Below are 19,623 nucleotides of genomic sequence, written 5' to 3'. Positions count from 1 at the left end.
GTCGAAACAACAGTTAAGAATAAAATTGTCAGACATATAGAAAAACATAAACTGTTGAGCAATAGTCAACATGGTTTCTGTAAAGGGAAATCGTGTCTTACTAATCTCTTAGAGTTCTTTGAAGGGGTCAACAAACATGTGGACAAGGGGGATCCAGTGGACACAGTGTACTTAGATTTCCAGAAAGCCTTTGACAAGGTCCCTCACCAAAGGCTCTTACGTAAATTAAGCTGTCATGGGATAAAAGGGAAGGTCCTTTCATGGATTGAGAACCCGTTAAAAGACAGGGAACAAAGGGTAGGAATTAATGGTAAATTCTCAGAATGGAGAGGGGTAACTAGTGGTGTTCCCTAAGGGTCAGTCCTAGGACCAATCCTATTCAATTTATTCATAAATGATCTGGAGAAAGGGGTAAACAGTGAGGTGGCCAAGTTTGCAGATGATACTAAACTACTCAAAATAGTTAAGACCAAAGCAGATTGTGAAGAACTTCAAAAAGATCTCTCAAAAATAAGTGATTGGGCAACAAAATGGCAAATGAAATGTAATGTGGATAAATGTAAAGTAATGCACACTGGAAAAAATAACCCCAACTACACATATAATATGATGGGGGCTAATTTAGCTACAACGAGTCAGGAAAAAGATCTTGGCGTCATCGTGGATAGTTCTCTGAAGATGTCCACGCAGTGCGCAGAGGAGGTCAAAAAAGCAAACGGGATGTTAGGAATCATTAAAAAGGGGATAGAGAATAAGATGGAGACTATATTATTGCCCTTATATAAATCCATGGTACGCCCACATCTCGAATACTGTGTACAGATGTGGTCTCCTCACCTCAAAAAAGATATTCTAGCACTAGAAAAGGTTCAGAAAAAACTAAAATGATTAGGGGTTTAGAGAGGGTCCCATAAGAGGAAAGATTAAAGAAGCTAGGCCTCTTCAGCTTGGAAAAGAGTAGACTAAGGGGTGATATGATAGAGGTATATAAAATCATGAGTGGTGTTGAGAAAGTGGATAAGGAAAAGTTATTTACTTATTCCCATAATACAAGAACTAGGGGTCACCAAATGAAATTAATAGGCAGCAGGTTTAAAACAAACAAAAGGAAGTTCTTCTTCACACAGCGCATAGTCAGCTTGTGGAACTCCTTACCTGAGGAGGTTGTGAAGGCTGGGACTATAACAATGTTTAAAAGAGAACTGGATAAATTCATGGTGGCTCAGTCCATAAATGGCTATTAGCCAGGATGGGTAAGGAATGGTGTCCCTAGCCTCTGTTCATCAGAGGATGGAGATGGATGGCAGGAGAGAGATCACTTGATCATTGCCTGTTAGGTTCACTCCCTCTGGGGCACCTGGCATTGGCCACTGTCGGTAGACAGATACTGGGCTAGATTGACCTTTGGTCCAACCCGGTATGGCTGTTCTTATGTTATTTTGCTGTAATTTTCCACATTAAGAACAAAGAAGTTCTTACATCTGGAAAAAAACTATAAAAGGCTGATGCCGCATCTCCATCTTGTCTTCAATCCTGCTTCTTACCTCTGGAGGGACTTTGCTACAAACTGAAGCTCTACACAAGGGACTGATGACCCATCCCAGCAGGGGATGTACTCCAGAGACTTGATTTGAATCTGCAGTTTATTCCATCACTGCTACAAGCCTGAACTAAGAACTTTGCCATTACTGTATGTAATTGATTCCATTTAACCAATTCTAGCTCTCAGCTCTCTCTTTTTCCTTTTATGAATAAACCTTTAGATTTTAGATTCTAAAGGATTGGTAACAGCATGATTTGTGGGTAAGATCTGATGTGTATATTGACCTGGGTCTGGGGCTTAGTTCCTTGGGATCGAGAGAACCGTTTTATTTTATTGGGGTGTTGGTTTTCATAACCATTCATCCCCAGGACGAGTGGCACTGTTGGTGATACTGGGAAACTGGAGTGTCTAAGGGAATTGCTTGTGTGACTTGTGGTTAGCCAGTGGGGTGAAACCAAAGTCCTCTTTGTCTGGCTGGTTTGGTTTGCCTTAGAGGTGGAAAAACATCAGCCTTGGGCTGTAACTGCCCTATTTAAGGAATTAATCCTGAATTGGCACTCTCAGTTGGGTCCCACCAGAACCACATCGTCACAGCAGGCGACACAGGGGCCTACATATCATGCTCTCCCTACCCCCAATCAGAGCGATGCCTGGCCTGGGCAGGCGACACAGGGGCCTGCATATCACGTTCCCTCCACCCCGCATCAGAGTGATGCCCAGGCTGGGCAGGCGACACAGGGGCCCGCATATCATGCTCCCCCCACCCATCAGAGCGATACCCGGCTGGGCAGGCGACACAGGGGCCTGCATATCACGCTCCCCCTACCCCCAATCAGAGCGATGCCTGGGCTGGGCAGGTGACACAGGGGCCCGCATATCACGTTCCCTCCACCCCGCATCAGAGTGATGCCCAGGCTGGGCAGGCGATACAGGAGCCTGCATATCACGCTCCCCCTACCCCGCATCAGAGTGATGCCCAGGCTGGGCAGGCGACACAGGGGCCCGCATATCACACTCCCCTCACCCATCAGAGCGATGCCCGGGCTGGGCAGGTGTGACAAACTGGGAATGTTCTTGATGTTTGCTCTGAATACCGTGTTGGTGCCTCAGTGTCCCCTATGCAGTTCTTAAGTATCTAGGTGGTGGAATAAGGGTGTGTGATTGCTGCAGAGCAAGGGGCCAGTGCACCTAAATGCCTGACACTCTGTCTCCTAGCAACTGATGGCCTGGGCCCCTCCTCTGCAAAGGTGCCAACTGAAGGTGTTGGAGACAAAGGGATCAGGTGACCTCCTGGCCCAGGAAAGGAGCTGAGCAGAGAGGAGGGGCTGGAGGGGGTTGTTAGGCTGGAGCTGGCTGAGGGCAGACGTGGGGGTCTGGCTCACTGCCTCCAGAATGGACCCGGCCGAGGGGTCCGGTTCGCTGTATCTACAAGCTCTGTTTTAGATCCTGTTCCTGTCATCGAATAAACCTCTGTTTTACTGGCTGGCTGAGAGTCACATCGTACTGCAAAGTGGGGGTGCAGAACCCGGTGGCTTCCCCAGGACCCCGCTGGGGTGGACTCGCTGTGGGAAGTGCACAGAAGGGCAGAGGATGCTGAATGCTCCAAGGAGAGACCCAGGAAGGTGAAGCCATGTGAGCTTCTTGCCCTGGAGACAGTCTGCTCCAAGGGAGAGGAGGCTCCCCAAAGTCCTGACTGGCTTGGTGGGGAGCAGTTCCAGAGCATCGCCCGGTGACTCCGTGACAGCAGGCGACACAGGGATCTGTATATCACGCTCTCTCCCATCCATCAGAGCGATGCCCAGGCTGGGCAGGTGACACAGGGACCTGCATATCACGTTCCCCCCACCCCCATCAGCACGATGCCTGGGCTGGCAGGCGACACAGACCTTGGTCCGGATGACGTTCTTGTCAGAGTCTATGTCCGCCAGCGTGTCGTAGTCGTCCTCCTCCACCGAGCTGAGGGAGTCCAGGCGGGGCCGGCTGGTCACGTTCTCCAGGGAGCGCTCTGCAAGAGCACAAGGGAGCCCCAGTGTCAGTCCGGGCTGAGGCCCACACATCCTGGGCAAGGCCTAGCCCGCCCCCTCCCCACAGCCCTGGTGAAGGGATCAGATGCGGGCCCCAATCATTCGTATCACAGAGTCAATCGGAGTCATTCAATCACTCCCTGAGATGATCCCCCCATTCATCGTCCATAGCTCAGTGCAAAGGGATCGAAGAGGCAGCATAGTCCCCACAACAGAGACCCCCCCCCACTGCTGTAGGAGGCTCTGTGGCATCCAGCAGATGTTCCCAGCTCTTCAGCGCTGGGGTTCAGGCCGCCAGGCCCTGGGACAGAGATCCCTGTGCACTGAGCTACCTGCGCACTTCGGGGTAATTACACCCCCAGGGTCATTCCGTTCTGATTGGGCTGATCTGGGTATTGATGAGACAGGGACTTACGCGATTGGTTTGTCATGCTGATGCCCCTGGTGCTCTTTCTGAGGGGACAGGCTGTGTCCATCGGGGCTTGCGAGGGACACGGGGCCCCAAATGCACCATTAGAAAGGGACTGAGGGGACTACGGCAGCTCCCTGTAGAACAGAGCCGGGCAGGTCCACATGGCTCACACAGCAGGTCACCCTGGCATACAGGGCCCGCACCCCACAGCGGGGCTCACTGGGGCGTCAGTGCCCAGAGGACCTGGAGCAGGACTCGTGCTGGGGGGTGAGCGTCACCCTCAGCGAGCAGGAGGTGGCTCTGACCAGACTCCAACTGGGCCTTCGCTAGGAATTCAGGGGTGCTCTGGAGTTAGCCCAGGGCGCTGAACTAGTCCAGCTCAGCCTGCTGAGAACTGCAGCCACCCGTCTCCTCCAGGGCTGCTAACTAGCCATCTCTCCCAGCCATGGCAAGGCCACCGAGCTGGTTTCGGGGCGGCATGCAGGGCCGACACCCACTACTGAGAAACCTTAGTCACAGGGTGTGGGTCAGGCCTGGCCAGGAAGCTCTGCCAGATCCTGCTGTAACATTAAGTAACTCATGCAGACGTCACATGCCTGCACAGCATGGCCCCTTTGGCACAGAGACCTGCTGGCACTCGTCCCATGCTGCCCAGTACCACGTGCAGAGACCAGAGTAAGACAAGTCTACCCCCTGCCTAACGCACCTCTCGGCACACAGTCCTTGTCCTCGCCAATGCACCAGGGCAGCCCCATGCCGCGTGTGGGTCTGGGGAGGGCAGGCAGTTATGCACAGCTCACTGGCCCAAGACACTGCGCTCCCGGGGCTGTTCGGTTGTCACTCTGTCCTGACAAGCACATAAGGCTGCTGCGTGTCTGCCACTCCCTGGCTCACTCTGCTAGCAGCTGAGTGCCCTGCCGCTAGCCAAAGGCTGCCAGGCTCGGGGGTCTGACGAGAGCCAAGGGCCGACGGGGCCATAGTGACCCTCCTATCTGCCCCCTGGCATTACACAGGCCAGGGAAGCTCACCCACTGAGGAGACGACAGAGGACAGGGAAGCCAAGCCCTGCATGAGGCCAGGGAGCTGTGGCCACTCTGGGAAGGCGGCTCTTTCTTTCGATGCGTAGCCGGGGGCTCCAGGCCTGGCCATCATGGCATTGGCAGGTAGGGGCAAGGTGCTGCCCACGCAGCATGAACTGGGACATTCTGCAGGCGATGCTGCCTCTGCCCCACTGCAATAGGGCCCATGGCTGCTCCCTCTAAATCCACACAGAACCCTGGTGCCCCTCAGAAAGTGCAGCACTCAGCCATGGCAAGCCTGGGCAGCGATCCTCCAGGGCTTCACATTACCATCTCAGACCCAGGCAGATGTTTGGGGGGGCGGGGGTCAGCCAGTGAACAGTCCAGAGATCGTCCCTCCCTTTCCAGGCCACTGAACGGGGCCCACAGAGCCAGGGCCAGGGAGACGTTCTCGGCTCAGACGGGTTACACGGGGGCGTAGGGATCAGCAGCCACGCGCCGCATTCTGAATCAGCTGAAATGGGGCTGATTTGCCTCCGTCTGGTCAGGGCATCTCGCCGCCTCCCCTCCTGTACCACAACTGATGGAGAGAATCTACCATCTCTGCTGAGCTTCTGCATCCCAGCCCCTCCTGCCCTGGACAAGGGACCAGGAGAGGATGACGACCGAGCTTCCGCTGGACTTTCCACCCCTGCCTCTGAAAAGACAGCAGGACAAGCCAGGGCTCCCAACTGACCCATTGTGCTGGCCCTGGCTCTCCCCTCCCACACCCTCTTCCACAAACCTTACAGTCCAGCTAGGAGCCCGGGTGTGTTGGGAAAGGTGTGTGTGGAAGGGGGGCATTGTCTCTCACACAGCACCACCAGTGCCCCTCAGTCCTGACCTGCAGCCTCCATTACCCAGGCCTCCCCCCTCCCCCGACACCCCACACGCAGCACTGCCAGTGCCCCTCAATCCTGACCTGCAGACCCCGTTACCCCATCCCTGAGCCCCCGACACTCCACACGCAGCACCGCCAGTGCCCCTCAATCCTGACCTGCAGACCCCGTTACCCCATCCCTGAGCCCCCCAACGCCCCACATACAGCACTGCCAGGATCCCTCAGTCTTGACCTGCAGCCCCCGTTACCCCAGCCCTGGGCCCCCTGACGCCCCACACGCAGCACCGCCAGTGCCCCTCAGTCCTGACCTGCAGCCCCCATTACCCCAGCCCTGGGCCCCTCCGATGCCCCCTACACAGCACCACCAGTGCCCCTCAGTCCTGACCTGCAGCCCCCATTACCCAGGCCTCCCCCCTCCCCTGACACCCCACACGCAGCACCGCCAGTGCCCCTCAATCCTGACCTGCAGCCCCCGTTACCCCATCCCTGAGCCCCCGACACTCCACACGCAGCACCGCCAGTGCCCCTCAATCCTGACCTGCAACCCCCGTTACCCCAGCCCTGGGCCCCCCGACACCCCACAAGCAGCACTGCCAGTGCCCCTCAGTCCGGACCTGCAGCCCTCATTACCCCAGCCCTGGGCCCCCCCGACACCCCACAGGCAGCACCACCAGTGCCCCTCAGTCCTGACCCCTGCCACTCCACTCCTGGCTCCCCTGAGCAGAGGGTGACAAGCAAGCAGAGTTGAGGGGCCCATGGAGATGGCTGCTCCCAGGACGCCCACACATTGGAAGATGGGAGCGTTATGGGATGGTTCGTGGCTGGAGGGACTGTTCAGTGGCTGTCCCTGGATCAAGGGACGACACATGGGAGTGAAGGTGCTAGTGGAATGCAGGGTCTGTCCCCAGGTAACGTGAAGCCGAGGGCTCCGCAATACATTGGATTGATTCGAGTTCTCCTAGTGCCTTTTCTGCTTAACATCCACATCTACCCATAGCAATGCACAGGTGCCTCATCTGGCTGGAGGCGATGCGGTGCTTGAAGTGGTCCAGCCCTTGAAAGGAAAGGGAGAGTTACTGGGAGGGCGGATAGGGCACCGAGGCGGGTCCCCTGGAGCCAGCCAGGCACTTTCACTCATCTGCTGCCCAAGCCAGACAGGGACAACTCAGTTAAAGGCCTGCCCAGTGCACTGGTCTTTCAAAGCGGAGCAGAGTTGGCAAGGGTGGGGGAGAGTTCTGCATGAGGATGAAAGCCTGGGGAAGCCCCAGCTCCTGGGGCAAAGTCCTCTCCCCAGAACCAAGCCCTCCCCGGAGGGCCTTTCACACTCACGCCCCGGACACGGGGGCAGATGCACACCGCCCAGGCTTGGCGTCATACGGGATGAGCCCAGGCAGTGGGCCTCAGACAGGGTCTCGGTGCATGGAGCGTTTGCAGCAGGGATGGGCTCCTAGGCTCTGGGATTGCTCTGATATGGACTCTGCAGTGCAAGACCCAGCACTGGATTGCAGGGGCCATCTCGCCGGCCGGTCATTGCTGCTTTCTTGCGGCTCACCTGTGTACCCAGAGGAGATGTCCGTGGAGCCCATGCTCTCGGTGATGCCCCCGGTGCTCAGGGTGGAACTGTTCTCTGGAAGAAGAATTAGAAGAAGGGGGCAAGTTGAAGCAGTCAGACACCCAGCCAGGAATGGGCTCCTGGAGAGCAGAGGGCAAGGTGCCAGGAGCTCACACAGCAGAGGTAGGTAGGTAGGTGTGTGTGTGTGTGTGTGTATGAACTCACACAGCAGAAGTGTGGGGGTGGGGAATAAGACACTATTGTATCTGGAGACCCTGGCTTGTCCCAAGTCACCGCCTGGGGGAGAGGAGACGAACGAGACTCCAATCGCAGTCAGGAATAGGGTCCAGCCATTGCCAAGGGACTGGCGACCTGCCCCCACCCTCAGGGCCCATTCCCATCTCCAACTGGCCCCGGAGCCCCATTCAAGCATGAGGGTGTAGAGCCCCTGGCTAGTGCTTACCCAAAGAGCCGTAGCTGTAGCCGTGGTAGGGAGGGTGACCCAGGAGAGAGTCCGGGGTGATGCGTGGATGCCCTGCAAGACACCATAGGAGCCTGAGTCAGGCAGGCAGCAGCCTTCACACGTCACCCCCAGCAGCACAGGTGGCCCATGTGCTCGAGGGCCGGGGCAGGGTCTCAGTGGGGTGAGCATGGCAGGCTCAGGCTGTGCCCGGACAGCTGCAGTGCAGTGTAGCTCTTTGGGCTCTAGATGGTCTCTGCTCAGGACAGACCATGGGGTAGCTGGGGGAGGGAGGGGACGACACGCCAGGATTGTGGGACATCAGTGGAGCTGGGTGAGAGGAGTTTGCACTGCACCCTGCATCCCTCACTTTAGCAGCTCGCGCTTGCTACGGAGCAAGACCCTGCCCTGCCCACCTCCAGCTGGAGGGCAGCTTAGGGCCAGCATGTCAGGGCACCAAAGGGATCTGTGAAATAACGGAGCCTGACGCTTACCCAGTAAAGACGCTGGGAGCGGAAGTTCCCCAGGGGCGATGCGCAGGCAGAGAGAGACAGACAGACAGACAGAGTCACTGACAGCAGCAGATCACAGATGACACGGAGCTTAGACCCAGCACACTAAGGACCCATCCACCCGTCTCCCCACAACGCAGGGAGATCTGTGCATAGAAAAAGGACCTGGCTCTGAAGCCCCCTGCCTCCAGCACATTAAGCAGCAAATATGCAACTCCACTGCCCCCCGGGCTCTACGTGATGGGACCAGCTCCCAGAGTTCCCCCCCTCCATGTCAGTGCACCCTACGAGCTGTGGGGGGGTCCATACCTGTGTCTGTGGTGGGCGTGTCCATGGCAGCCAGGAGCCTTTTTCTCTTCTTCTGTTGTCTGCAAAAAGGCAGGAGAAAACCTGAAACAGAAGGGCCGGGAGGCAGCTCCCTGCTGCCGCTGACCCAGGTCCCATCGGGCAGCTGAGGGCTGCAGAGCTCAGATACCTCCCAACCTTGTGTTAACCCTTGTCAGGATTTGTCCAGGGAAATCCAGCCCCAGTGCTGTCCCTGGCTGGAGTGTACCAGCCCCACACCACGTCTCCTGGGATCTGCTCACACAGAGTGCCGGAGCCAAATGAAGAGTTCACCCAGCCCTGCCCGAGAACTGCAGCAGCCGCAGCTATGGAAGAGGCACATGCAGGCTGGGGGGCGAGGAAGGCTGCATGCATCCCTCCAGTAATGATGACCTTCCCCATGACCCTTTGAAGACACGGCCGTGCCACATTCCGAAGTTCCCAGTGTCGGTGGGGGGCACCTCTGGGCAGGACCCTGGAGATGGTGAGGATGCCCAGCCCTTGATATACAGGGAAACAGGTCTCCTATCCCTGGTTGAGGGCAGGGCAGGTCTCATCCCTGGCTGCTTTTTCTGCTGTCAAGGCCTTGTCTCTCAATTCCCAGGCTGTTGGATGATAGCTCCCCTGCACCAGCTGCTCCGCATCCCTGCACCAAGCCCTGTGGCTACACAGGCTGGGAGGGGGAGCTGAAACCCACTCTAGTTTTGCAGAGCTGAGCCCGGCGGTGGCGGGTGAGTGAGAGGGAGGGGAGGGACGAGGTGGGTGAGCCGAGCCAAGCTGGCAGTCCGGTCCTGGAGCCCCGTGGGGTGGGCAGTGTGGGAAGCGAGGCACAGAGACTCACCTCCAGGTCTCACAGCAGGCGATGAGCAGTGTCAGCAGGTAGAAGGAGAGGAAGATCCCCAGGCAGAAGAGCATGGCGCTGACATAGACTTCCGCTGCGGAGAGAGGCAGCGGGAAGGGGGATTACGGGACAGCAGCAGTCCGCGGTGCCCCACCTGTAGAGCAGCTCGCTGGACGGCACAGCTCTGTGGGCATGGGGAGTCAGCTGGGCACACAGCCTCCCCCGGACCCACGACTCCCCTATGAGACACAGCCCCAGAGTGCCAGCCAGCCATTCCTGTGTGCCGGAGCCACGTCAAGGCTGCCCGGGGGCGCTGGGAAAGCCCTGCCGGGTTAGTGGCCCACGAACACAGGCATTGTGACCAGCATTCAGCAGGAAATGCCCCCAGCTGCAGACGTAGCTGCCACAGAGTAACCTGCCGGCCCTGCCCATGGGAGCAGCTCACAGGTAATAGCAGGTGACACCATCACGTCCAGCGCCTTCTGCCGACTGCCTTGATCTACTGGTTCATCTGGAAGGAACAGAAGGCTGGAGATTAGCCCAGCCTAGATCAGCTGCCTCCTGTCTCCAGGAAAACTGCTCAAAGCAGATGGAGGAGCCCAGCCCTCTGGAACGCCCCCGCCCTGGGTCTTGTCCAGAGTGTAGCCCAGCCCAGAGCAGGGTATGCCCAGCTGGGCTGTTGGACCCTTTCCGCCTGCAGAGCCTTGTTGCTGAGAAGTGGCAGCAACTGAGGCAGGGAGAGGGGTCACCACACCCGGGTCAGGCTGGGAACCAGCTTCCACCTGGGCATTACGGTCCCCAGGGCCCCTTGCATGGTTCGGATCCCATTGCTGGTGGCTTGGGGTGGGGGGGCCTAGAAGTCAGAGGGGAGAAGGCTGTAGGAAGGTGGAGGAGAGGGAGAGGCGAGTGGCTAAGCCCTGTGCCTCCCCAGACTGCCCCACCCCACCCCCATACCTTTGGTGAGGGGGTAGTAAGGCAGGGGCCCTCCACAGGCCTCGTCTTCTGTTTTCACCACCACCACGACGTAGAAGCTGTTGCTGGGGAAATCCTTCTTCTAGCCCGGCCGCCAGGAACGAGAGGAGAGTCAGTGGGAGTGGTGAGTGGCGGCTCTCCCCACCCAGCCCCAGTGGATGCCCAGGCTCCCCCAGATGAGAGTCTGGCGAGACGGGCACATTGCGAGCGACCCAGAGAGATGCCGGAGCTGGCTGCTGAGGAAGCTGCTCGCCTGCGCTCTTACACGCAGGGTGCTATTAGCGTGGAGGCAGCACCAGAGACACGGGGATGAGCAGAGAGGCCATGACTTGCCTGGATGGAGCTGTCTGGCTAGCGCCGTCTGGCCGTGAGGAACAAGGCTGCGTGTCGCCTGGCTCAGCGCATGCCGGCAAGAACATCTCCAGCCAGCACTGACTGTCACTGGGCCATGCCAGAGAGAACAGCGAGGCCCGGCACCTGCCGCTGTTTGGCTGGGCTGGGCTCGCAGTGCTCCCTACCTGCACCGTGATGGCTGCCTTCTTGGTCATGGTCTGGTACATCCCGATGAAGGCCACGTTGTTGTCCAGGTCGTAGACGGGGCACTGTGGGGAGGAGAGGGAGGAGCAAAGACTCAGGCACACGGAGCCTGGAGCTGCCCAGAGGTCACCCTGGGGGATGCTGGGTGAGAGGAGCACCAGAAAGACGAACCCAGCTCCATGCCTCACTTACCAGGATGTCCTGGACGGAGATGACGGAGCAAGGGAAGGCCATGCGCGAGGTCACCTTCACGATCACCGAGTCCACACCCTCCGGGAACACATACTTAAAATACTACCGGGGGGTGAAGAGGAAACAGGGCACATTATCGCCATGGTGACACTGCCCTGCCCTCCCCATGCAGCGCCCTATGCCTCATCCCTTCCCATGGCCCCCCCGGTCCCCCGAAGTGGCACCCGCTATGTTATTCCAATAGAAGGTTGCCCCTCCCCTGCACCTCTCCTCTGAGGATCCCAACCCAGAACCCCTGCGCTGGGAGGCAGAGCAGGGCCATTGTCCCATTGCACCGGGAGGGCAGAGGGAAAGAGCCAGGAACAGAATCCAGGAGTCCTAGCTTGCCCCCTACTATCAGGAAGTGTAAGATCAGAGCGGGCCCCTCCCTCTGTCAACCAGAAAGGTCCCTTTACATTACGGGGACTCTGGTCAAGCCCCCACCATAGCAGTCCCCCAAGCAGAGAGGGGCATTACCTGTGGCTGGGCTGCTGTGGCATTAAAGCTGAACCGCTCGCTCGTCCTGTGCAGAGAGAGCGTTAGAACAGCACCATGGTTCATAAAGAGCGAGCAAACAGGGAGCCCCCATTGCCTCTGCCCACCGAGGCAAAGAAAACCCCACCTGGCTGGAGCCAGCTATGGGCGGGAGCTGCAAATCCCCAGCTTGCAGGGTGGTGAGCAGCCGTTTGATGGATCCCCAGCCCTCCCTGAATGCCTGAGGGGAGCCCGGCACGGCGATCCCTGCCCCAGCCCGGGACCTGGCTGGTCTGAGTGGGTTTCAGGGAATGGGGGCTCCCCCGCCATCCTGCACAGCAGGCTCATGGGAGGGAGCTGGGGGGCAGGGAGAAGGAGGCCCAAGGTGTAGGGCAGAGTGTGTATTCGGGGGGTGGGGGGGTCCTATCTCTATCCCTCACCTCAGCACGAAGTTCTCCACGCGGGTGACCTGCAGCTGGTAAGAGGCGTTCCTTGCAGACAGCGTCGACACATCCACATAGAAGAACTGCGTCTCTGACTCACTCTTGGTCGGGGGCTGGCACAGTGTGCGGCTCACATTTTGGTACAGGTACTTCCTCTGGAACCTGGTGAAGGCAGAGACCCCTAGGTCGGATGAGAGAGGGGGCCTGGCAGCGACAGCATGCGGCACGGAGCCAGTCCCCCCGCAGCATGGGGAGCACCCACAGCCTACGGCATCGTGCACTGCTCAGGAGCGTCAGGCACAGCTCCAGGACCCTCCGCCTGTGGCCTTCCTGGGGTTCGCTCCCTCAGCAGGCTGGGTCGCTGTCCCCACCTGAGGTAGGCAGGTGCTCCTAGCGGCACTGAGGGTGCCATGGGGGTCGGCAATGCAGCATCTCCCTTCCCAAAGAGCTTGGGGACACATACCATCCTGCCCGATGCACAGCCGAGCTAAGGGTGCTGCTCTCCCCCGTCGGCAGCGCTCGGTAGCTGGACCAGGTTACTACGGAGAAGGCTCAGAGGCTGAACTGGCAGTTGTCCCAGAGCCACTCTGCACCCAGCCAGCTGGCAGAGTAGGACGTTCTCGGGCACACGAGTCCACACATTTGGGTTTTAAGGCCATTTTCATGTCATGGTCAGAGAGCTGGCCTAGGTGCCCACGCCTTCACAGGCAGGGGGACCCCAGAACTGAGGGGGACATGAGTCTTTAGCCCCACCTCAGAGGTCGTCTCTAACAAGGGTGGTACTTACAGACCCCTGAGGATCAGCGGCACCTGAAAGGACACCACCGCCTCCTTCTGCCTCACCACGAAGAGAAGTGGCGTCTCCTTCTGCTCAGACAGCACGTTCACCGTCACCCGGACACCCTCCGTCTGGGGAGGAGAGAAGGGATATGCTGGCCTTGGCCAAAGAGACGCGAGCCCTCCCCGACGGGCTCAGCGGGGGGACTCTGGATTGAGCCCCAGACTGTAGAATTTCTTTCAGCTCCACCGTGGGGGAAGCAGCAGCAGCCATTGGTGCACTGAGCACAGAGCCCTCCTGCAAGGACAGCGCGGGCTCACACTCGGCTCTGTGTTCCCTGTGACTCTCGAGATGTGGGAGCAGCGTGACCAGCCTGGGGCAGAGAACCATCCTGCCTTTTACAGCCGGACACCGCGTGCAGTGGGGAATGGAACTCGTGACCGCCGGCCCCTGCTAACCCAATGGGAAGTTCAGCTTGGAGCATGTCCGCGAACGGCTCCTGCACATACCCCCTCAGCAGAGAGGAAAGGTCAAGACGCTGCACGTGCTGGGACGGGATGGGTCAGCACTTGGATGCTGGTGCCCAAGGACCTCACAGGCCACGCAGGGGTTTGGGAAGGGGGTGACTGTGGGGAGGGGTTGTTCCAAAGGCGGGAGCACAGAGCTAGGACTCAGCTCTGAGGGCAGTTAGGACAGAGGCTTGGGCAGTGAGTGAGGGAATGGGCAGGGCGGGGCGGGGGGGACGAGCAGCTCAGGGAACAGGAGATGCCAAAGCAGATGCATGTGTGTCGGGGGTATTCGCAGGGGAGCAGCTCACTCCATGCACCCTGGGAAGGGATTACTCTCCCACAGGATGTCTCTCCTGCAGATCCAGTCTAGTGTCTGACAGCCCTGAACCAAACCCCCAGATCCAGCCACGCTGAACTCAGAGACATTTGGGTGCAAAGCTTCCCAGTCAGGGCAAAATGCCCACTCTGCAGCTGGGGACACCGAGCATGTATTTCCTGGGCTATGTGGCCCTGGAATGGAAAAACAGCCTTTGCATCTCTTCCTTTTGCAACAGAAACAGGGACTTATCAGCTTTGAGCAGGCCAGGCCAGAGCTGCCTTGCCAGTCGCGGCCTCACTCAGTGCTCAGGGATAGAGGTAAAGGTGAATCTTCAATCTGGAACCTGGCTCAACAGACCCAAAAGTGGGCAGTCGCCTCCCACCCTTCTAAACAAACAGCACAGCCGAGTTTGTGGAAGGAAACAGTAAACAGTCAGCCGAAGCGACTTCCTTTTTAAAAATGCTGATTTGTGACTTGCACAGAGACGCCCACAAGACACGCACACCTACCGGGGCGAAACGAACACACACGCCAAACACATCGCAGCCGCTAGATAGATGAAAGGCCAACAGCAGGCACTGGCCAAAGCAACTGTGATTTCAGCTGGAAGCGATGGGGACACTCCCCAGTTGTTTAAACTTGACATGTCAGCTGGGAAGGGTAGCAGCATGGTGCACGCACAGGGAAGAAGGAAGTGAAAGTGGGCCAGGAAGCGAGCAGCCTTGCTTCGCTGGCCCAAGCCCCGTGGGAACAGGGAACTAACAGCACAACCAGGGGGAGAAGTTTGGGATTTTCCACCTGCAGTCTAGGGCCCAGGGGGCCAGATTCTCCACTGCCCTGCTCACAGTGCACGCTGCAGGCCGTGCGGAACAGAACCTGATCCAAACAGAGCATCCTGCACGTGCTTGGCACGGGGGCAGGGCAATGGAGTCAGGCCGAGGGACTGTTCACAGACACTTCGTAGCACCCTGCAGCAGAGCACGAGGCAGGCCCCCGTTGTGGGCTAGGCAAGGATTTCCCCCAGCACCTCATCAGTTGTTCTGGGCATGGCCCAATGGTGGGCAGAGCAGTTCACAGGCCGCGGGCTCTGGCAGAGGGACCGTGTCCCCTTGGCTGGCGCTGGGCCTGACTCGGGGGACACTCACTCACCCTGTTCCTCATCACGGTGTGGTTGAAGGTGTAGATGTTCAGTAGCTCGCTGTTCACAAAGTCCGTGTAGTTTTTGTCAAACTCGGCCTCCTTCTGGGAGATGTTCTTGGCAGCCAAGGCCTCGGGGAAAGCACCAGCCCCCGGCACAGCCAGCAGCAGCAGGACGAGAGGCAGCTCCAGGGCCAACATGACTTGATCCCGCAGGCAGGCAGCACGTCTCCCAGGACTGGGCTAAGGCGGCAGCAGCAGGATCTTCCAGCATCACCGGGTCAGCACCCTTTAGACCTGCGTTGGGCAATCCCAGGTAACATTGCCCCCTCCTCTTCCACGCTGGACCTGGCCAAAGGGTGAGGGCGGGAGCACCTGTGAATCAACAGCTCTGCTAGGGGAGCCTGCAGGCTGGTCACATCCAGGAGAAGAGTCTATGGGGCCTCCCGGAGCAAGGGTACCTCCGTGCCGCTCTGCCCCATGGTACCGCCAGCCCCACTGCAGCGATGGGAGCTGCCCCACACACTCCCTGAATGGGAGCCAGTGAGCAGCAAGGCTGGCAGCTTCTTTCCTGCCCTCTCTGGCCAGGGCTGGGTCCTCTCCGCCAGCCCACCGCAGCCAGGCCTCTGCCTGGCCACTGCACCTCAAAGGTGAGAGGCTGCGGGCAGCTGGAGACTTTGTGTCCCTCCTGAATGCAACAAGCCCAGGCTGTAAACACTGAAGCAGCAGCTGACGTCAGGCAGGGAACTGACACACTCTTAAAGGGACAGGCTGCAGAAAATCCTTAAAGGGCCCCAAACTCAGCACCGGGAGTTGCTTGGGGACAAGATGAAAGACTGTAGGGTCTTCCAGTACATTACGGGCTCTTCTAGAGGCCTGGTCTCCATGCCAGCTGAAGGCAGGACAAGGAGTAACGGGCTTAATCTGCAGCAAGGGAGATATAGGTGAGATATTAGGAAAAAACCATCCAAATCTAAGGCTAGTTAAGCTCTGGAACAGGCTCCCAAGGTGGGTTGTGGAATCCCTGGCACTAGAGGTTATTAAGAACACATTAGACAAGCACCTGTCAGGGATGATCTAGATAATACAGAGTCCTGCCTCGGTGCAGAGGACTGGACTGGACGACTTATCGAGGTCCCTTCCAACCCGGCATTTCTACAACTCCGCGATACAGTGAAAAAGGCCCTTTGCATGTTTGCATTGCCTTCTTGTGCCCTTAGCCAGCCTCCTCTGGGGGGCATTGCTGCTTGCTTGCAGCTGTCAAGCCCAGATCCTGCTTTCCACCTTCCCAGAGCATTGGGTTCTGGTCTTGGCTCAGCCTGTTACACTGGCTAGGACCAGCTGCAAATGGATCCTGCAGTTCCTGTCCTTCCCGGTGTTCAGGGATCTTTCGGACAATATGAATGGGCCAGGGGGTTCTTACCGCTGGAGATGGTCTCTCCAGCAGAGGCCTGCACAGTGGTGGGGTAAGCTCACACCACGGCAGCCCTCTGTCTGTGCGCTGGGGATAAACAGAGGACTCTGAAGAGGGCTGTGAGTTGGATGCCGTTCAGCAGTGAAAAATTCACACCCTAATTGGTTTGGTTTGAATCAATAGAGAGAGTCCCAGGGAGCCACTGCAGAACTCCTCCATTCTGCTGTGCAGCAATCTGGGCCTGTGGTGTTTGGGAAATAAGCCACTGAGGACAGCACCGAACCAGCTGGAACCATGCACTGATCCACAGACTGCAGAAGCAACACACTGCAGCAACTCTGACAACTCTTTATAGTTACCAGGATGTAGACGTTAGACGCCTCGATCCACAGCCCCCGTAGGGCGTCACCTCTTTCCTTTCCTCACTCAGCTCTAGGGTACCTCTCCTGCCACCCCACTGACGCATCCCAGACCCCCATCACACTGCTTCAGACAGCAGGAACGTCCGTTGCCGGCAGCGTCCCTTTAATGAGGGAAGGGATGGAAAGGTTCCATGGCTGTTGGCTGTGGCAGTTGGTCTGAGCAGATGCAGGGAGCAATGGAGGGTCTAATTATTATGGTTTACATTGGGATAGGCAACAAAATCTCCTCTGCTGCATTCTCCACAGTGAACCTCCCTGGCAAGTTGGCTGTTAGAGGGAGAGAGGCAGGAGTGCTTAGTGTGGTAACTCTGTGAGTCTCCAACCTCTCTGGAACATGGAGTATTAGACATCTACATGAATGCAGATTCTAACAGCAACTCGGCCGTGCCCTCAATCAGTGTGTTTGCAGAACAGTCTGACACGTGGCAGAGAGCTGCTTCCATAAACTTCCTGTGGCTTATGTAAATCGTAATCCCACACCCACTCATAAGCTGGTGTGTTTCCAGTATAGGCTTAGAAGAACAAGGGCCTAGGCCTGACAGATTCTCTGCATTGGGATTGGGGGGTTCTCAGCCCCTTTCAGGTTCAGAACCCGGTACGGAAATTTGTCCAAAGCTAAAACAACCCGGTAACCAGCTCTTATCTCTATGGTCTCAATTTGGTTTTATATGTGAGCCACACAGGGCCCCTGAGCAAGCTGCGGGAGTCGGACCATTCCAGCATCGTGTGGGGTTTTCATCTCTGTTTGGAGTTTGGTACTGGGAAATGGGGCTTTGGCTTTGGTTTACTCCCTTCCCACCATAGGTACTAGACCTGCTCCCACTGGGCTTGTCAGGGCTAATGAATGTTTGTATCATCCTTGGAAGGTCTTGCCTTAAAGGACTACTGTTAATTTTGGTTTCACTTTGTATATTTCAATTCAGCGGAAGCTACATTAGAAAACAATGGATGGAACTGAACTGGAACCAGAGCTTCTGCTGCAAAGAGCTCCCCGAGCAGGAGAAACACCAAAGAACACTCTGGCCTCCGAGAGAACTCCCCCTCACTGCTTACCATGCCTTTACAGCCCATCTCGACTGTTGTAAGTACACGAGGACAGCTAATCATTGTATACTCCTGTGATACATTGGTAAGAGTTAAAACAGGGAGGGCTTGGGACAAAGCACCAGATATTGCTAAAGAACAGCAGTGCTTCGTTCTGGTTTTTTTTCAAATAGAGCATTCCTAACCCCAGATCACTACCTGCCCTCCATGCTAATGAAAGGGGGTCAGCAAGCAGAATGGAGATCCAACCATTATATCTGCCACTTCTGACATTGCAGCCTTCGCCCCCTCACCTAGAGAGAAGGCAGCAATCGATAAAGTGCAGTTGCTTGGAAGTAAATAGAGAAGAGCTGGAGATCACAAGGGACGAATGTTTAAAATCTCATGGACTTTTCACTAGTTATACCCTTGTCTTTTGGAGCGTGGAACTAGCCTGGTCAGTTTCCAAGGGGCCCGAGCCCAGGGCTTTGTCCTTGAGGTTCCAGTTTAGATGTAGGCTTCTGAAACATTTTCGTCACATGGACCTCACTGAAGCAGATTGTCTGGGAGACAGACTCTCCCTTCCCATTTGTGATCTTGACACACCATGCCGCCAGCATCTGCAGCAATTGCGAGCATGGAATCGGAACATTAGGGAAATTCTCACTGTATTTATTTTATTTCTTCTGATTTAAATGCACACACCCCACCTAGGCACAAGCTCTAGGCCCCCTGACAAGAACTACTGTAAAGCCAGGCCATGTCTGCACTGCAGGCACAGTAACGACATAGCTATGGCACCATAGTCACCCTGCAATGTAGACACAGCTACAGTGACAAGAAGGGCTTTTACTCCTTGTAGGAGCTCCACCTTCCTGAGCAATGGCTCCATGCACACCAGGCGTTGGGTCAGCAGGATGGAGCTAGGTCAGTCTAAGTTTTGAGTGTAGCCCAGGCCTTACAATCCACATAGGAGACACACAAGAGAGATATAGGTGAGGTATTAGGAAAAACTGTCTAACCGTAAAGGGGCTTGGACAGATCCAGAGCCTGACCATTGCTGAGCAATGCCACAAGGCCTCCCTCATCCTTAAAGCTTCTCCACCATTGCAAGAACGACATTCACAACACTGATCCCCCACGCACCCAATACCCACCCTACAAACCCCAGTCGACCATCCAAAGATCATCCCTGTACTCGGCAAAGGGAGAGGTGCCAGGGACTTCATGGAGTCCACTAAAGGCTAGGCAGCTGCTACTGATTTAAGTGAAAGGGGCTCAGACACTACGGGGGGCAGCAGTATGAACCCCAAGATAGAGTGATATTATTGCTCTTCATATAATATTTACTTTGCAATTAATTATTCAATGACTATTTGTTCATTTTTCACCCACTTTGGGAGAGCTGGGTAAATAATGAGCAAACATCCATGAATCTATCCTATAATCTTACATTCCCAACCTTGCTGGCCGAGGATCATGGATATTTTAGGGTGCCCTTTCTTTTGCACTCTCACTTATCAAGGAACAGCCAGGGTTTGGGGGGAACACGTCATACAGCACCAAAGCTACAAATACTAGCTATTGCTGCAGCTAACAGCTGGGCACCAGGAACTATGCAGAAATGGTAATGGTAGCAAGCACTGCCTGAGGCAGTTTGCGAGCTCTGCGTCTGAACTGTGAAACTACATCTCTGCTCCAGGGCCTTGGGCAATTAGGCAGCCTAAGTAAATATAATTTTGCCACCTCACAAGGGTGAGGTAAAGTCCATCCAGAAAACCAGAGAGAAAACAAAGG

At 56.7% G+C, this 19,623-nt stretch overlaps 1 protein-coding gene across 5 annotated transcripts in view; it reads right to left on the bottom strand.

Moving 5' to 3' along the window:
- The window catches only part of SIDT2 (SID1 transmembrane family member 2), a 35,045-nt gene extending 19,361 nt beyond the window's left edge, over window positions 1-15,684 (bottom strand). For 2 of the 5 annotated variants that reach the window (XR_007769195.1, XM_050921881.1), the window contains exons 1-15: window positions 14,980-15,684; window positions 13,012-13,133; window positions 12,222-12,386; window positions 11,785-11,830; window positions 11,269-11,370; window positions 11,058-11,141; window positions 10,522-10,621; window positions 10,013-10,078; window positions 9,568-9,661; window positions 8,712-8,770; window positions 8,385-8,396; window positions 7,894-7,965; window positions 7,431-7,505; window positions 6,870-6,932; window positions 3,430-3,548 (exon numbers count right to left, since the gene is read on the bottom strand). Coding sequence is in view for 4 of the 5 variants with exons in the window: in XM_050921881.1 (XP_050777838.1) it covers window positions 3,430-3,548; window positions 6,870-6,932; window positions 7,431-7,505; window positions 7,894-7,965; window positions 8,385-8,396; window positions 8,712-8,770; window positions 9,568-9,661; window positions 10,013-10,078; window positions 10,522-10,621; window positions 11,058-11,141; window positions 11,269-11,370; window positions 11,785-11,830; window positions 12,222-12,386; window positions 13,012-13,133; window positions 14,980-15,168 (1,368 nt within the window). In the remaining variant the exon portion in view is untranslated. The remainder of the gene's footprint in view (window positions 1-3,429; window positions 3,549-6,869; window positions 6,933-7,430; window positions 7,506-7,893; window positions 7,966-8,384; window positions 8,397-8,711; window positions 8,771-9,567; window positions 9,662-10,012; window positions 10,079-10,521; window positions 10,622-11,057; window positions 11,142-11,268; window positions 11,371-11,784; window positions 11,831-12,221; window positions 12,387-13,011; window positions 13,134-14,979) is intronic. The other 3 variants (XM_050921883.1, XM_050921882.1, XM_050921884.1) reach the window with 3 other exon arrangements.
- Window positions 15,685-19,623: the final 3,939 nt, after the last annotated feature.

The sequence above is a fragment of the Gopherus flavomarginatus genome, chromosome 13 (genome assembly GCF_025201925.1).
Source record: "Gopherus flavomarginatus isolate rGopFla2 chromosome 13, rGopFla2.mat.asm, whole genome shotgun sequence".
Lineage (NCBI taxonomy): Eukaryota > Metazoa > Chordata > Testudines > Testudinidae > Gopherus > Gopherus flavomarginatus.
This window is presented reverse-complemented; position numbering and strand designations above follow the sequence as displayed.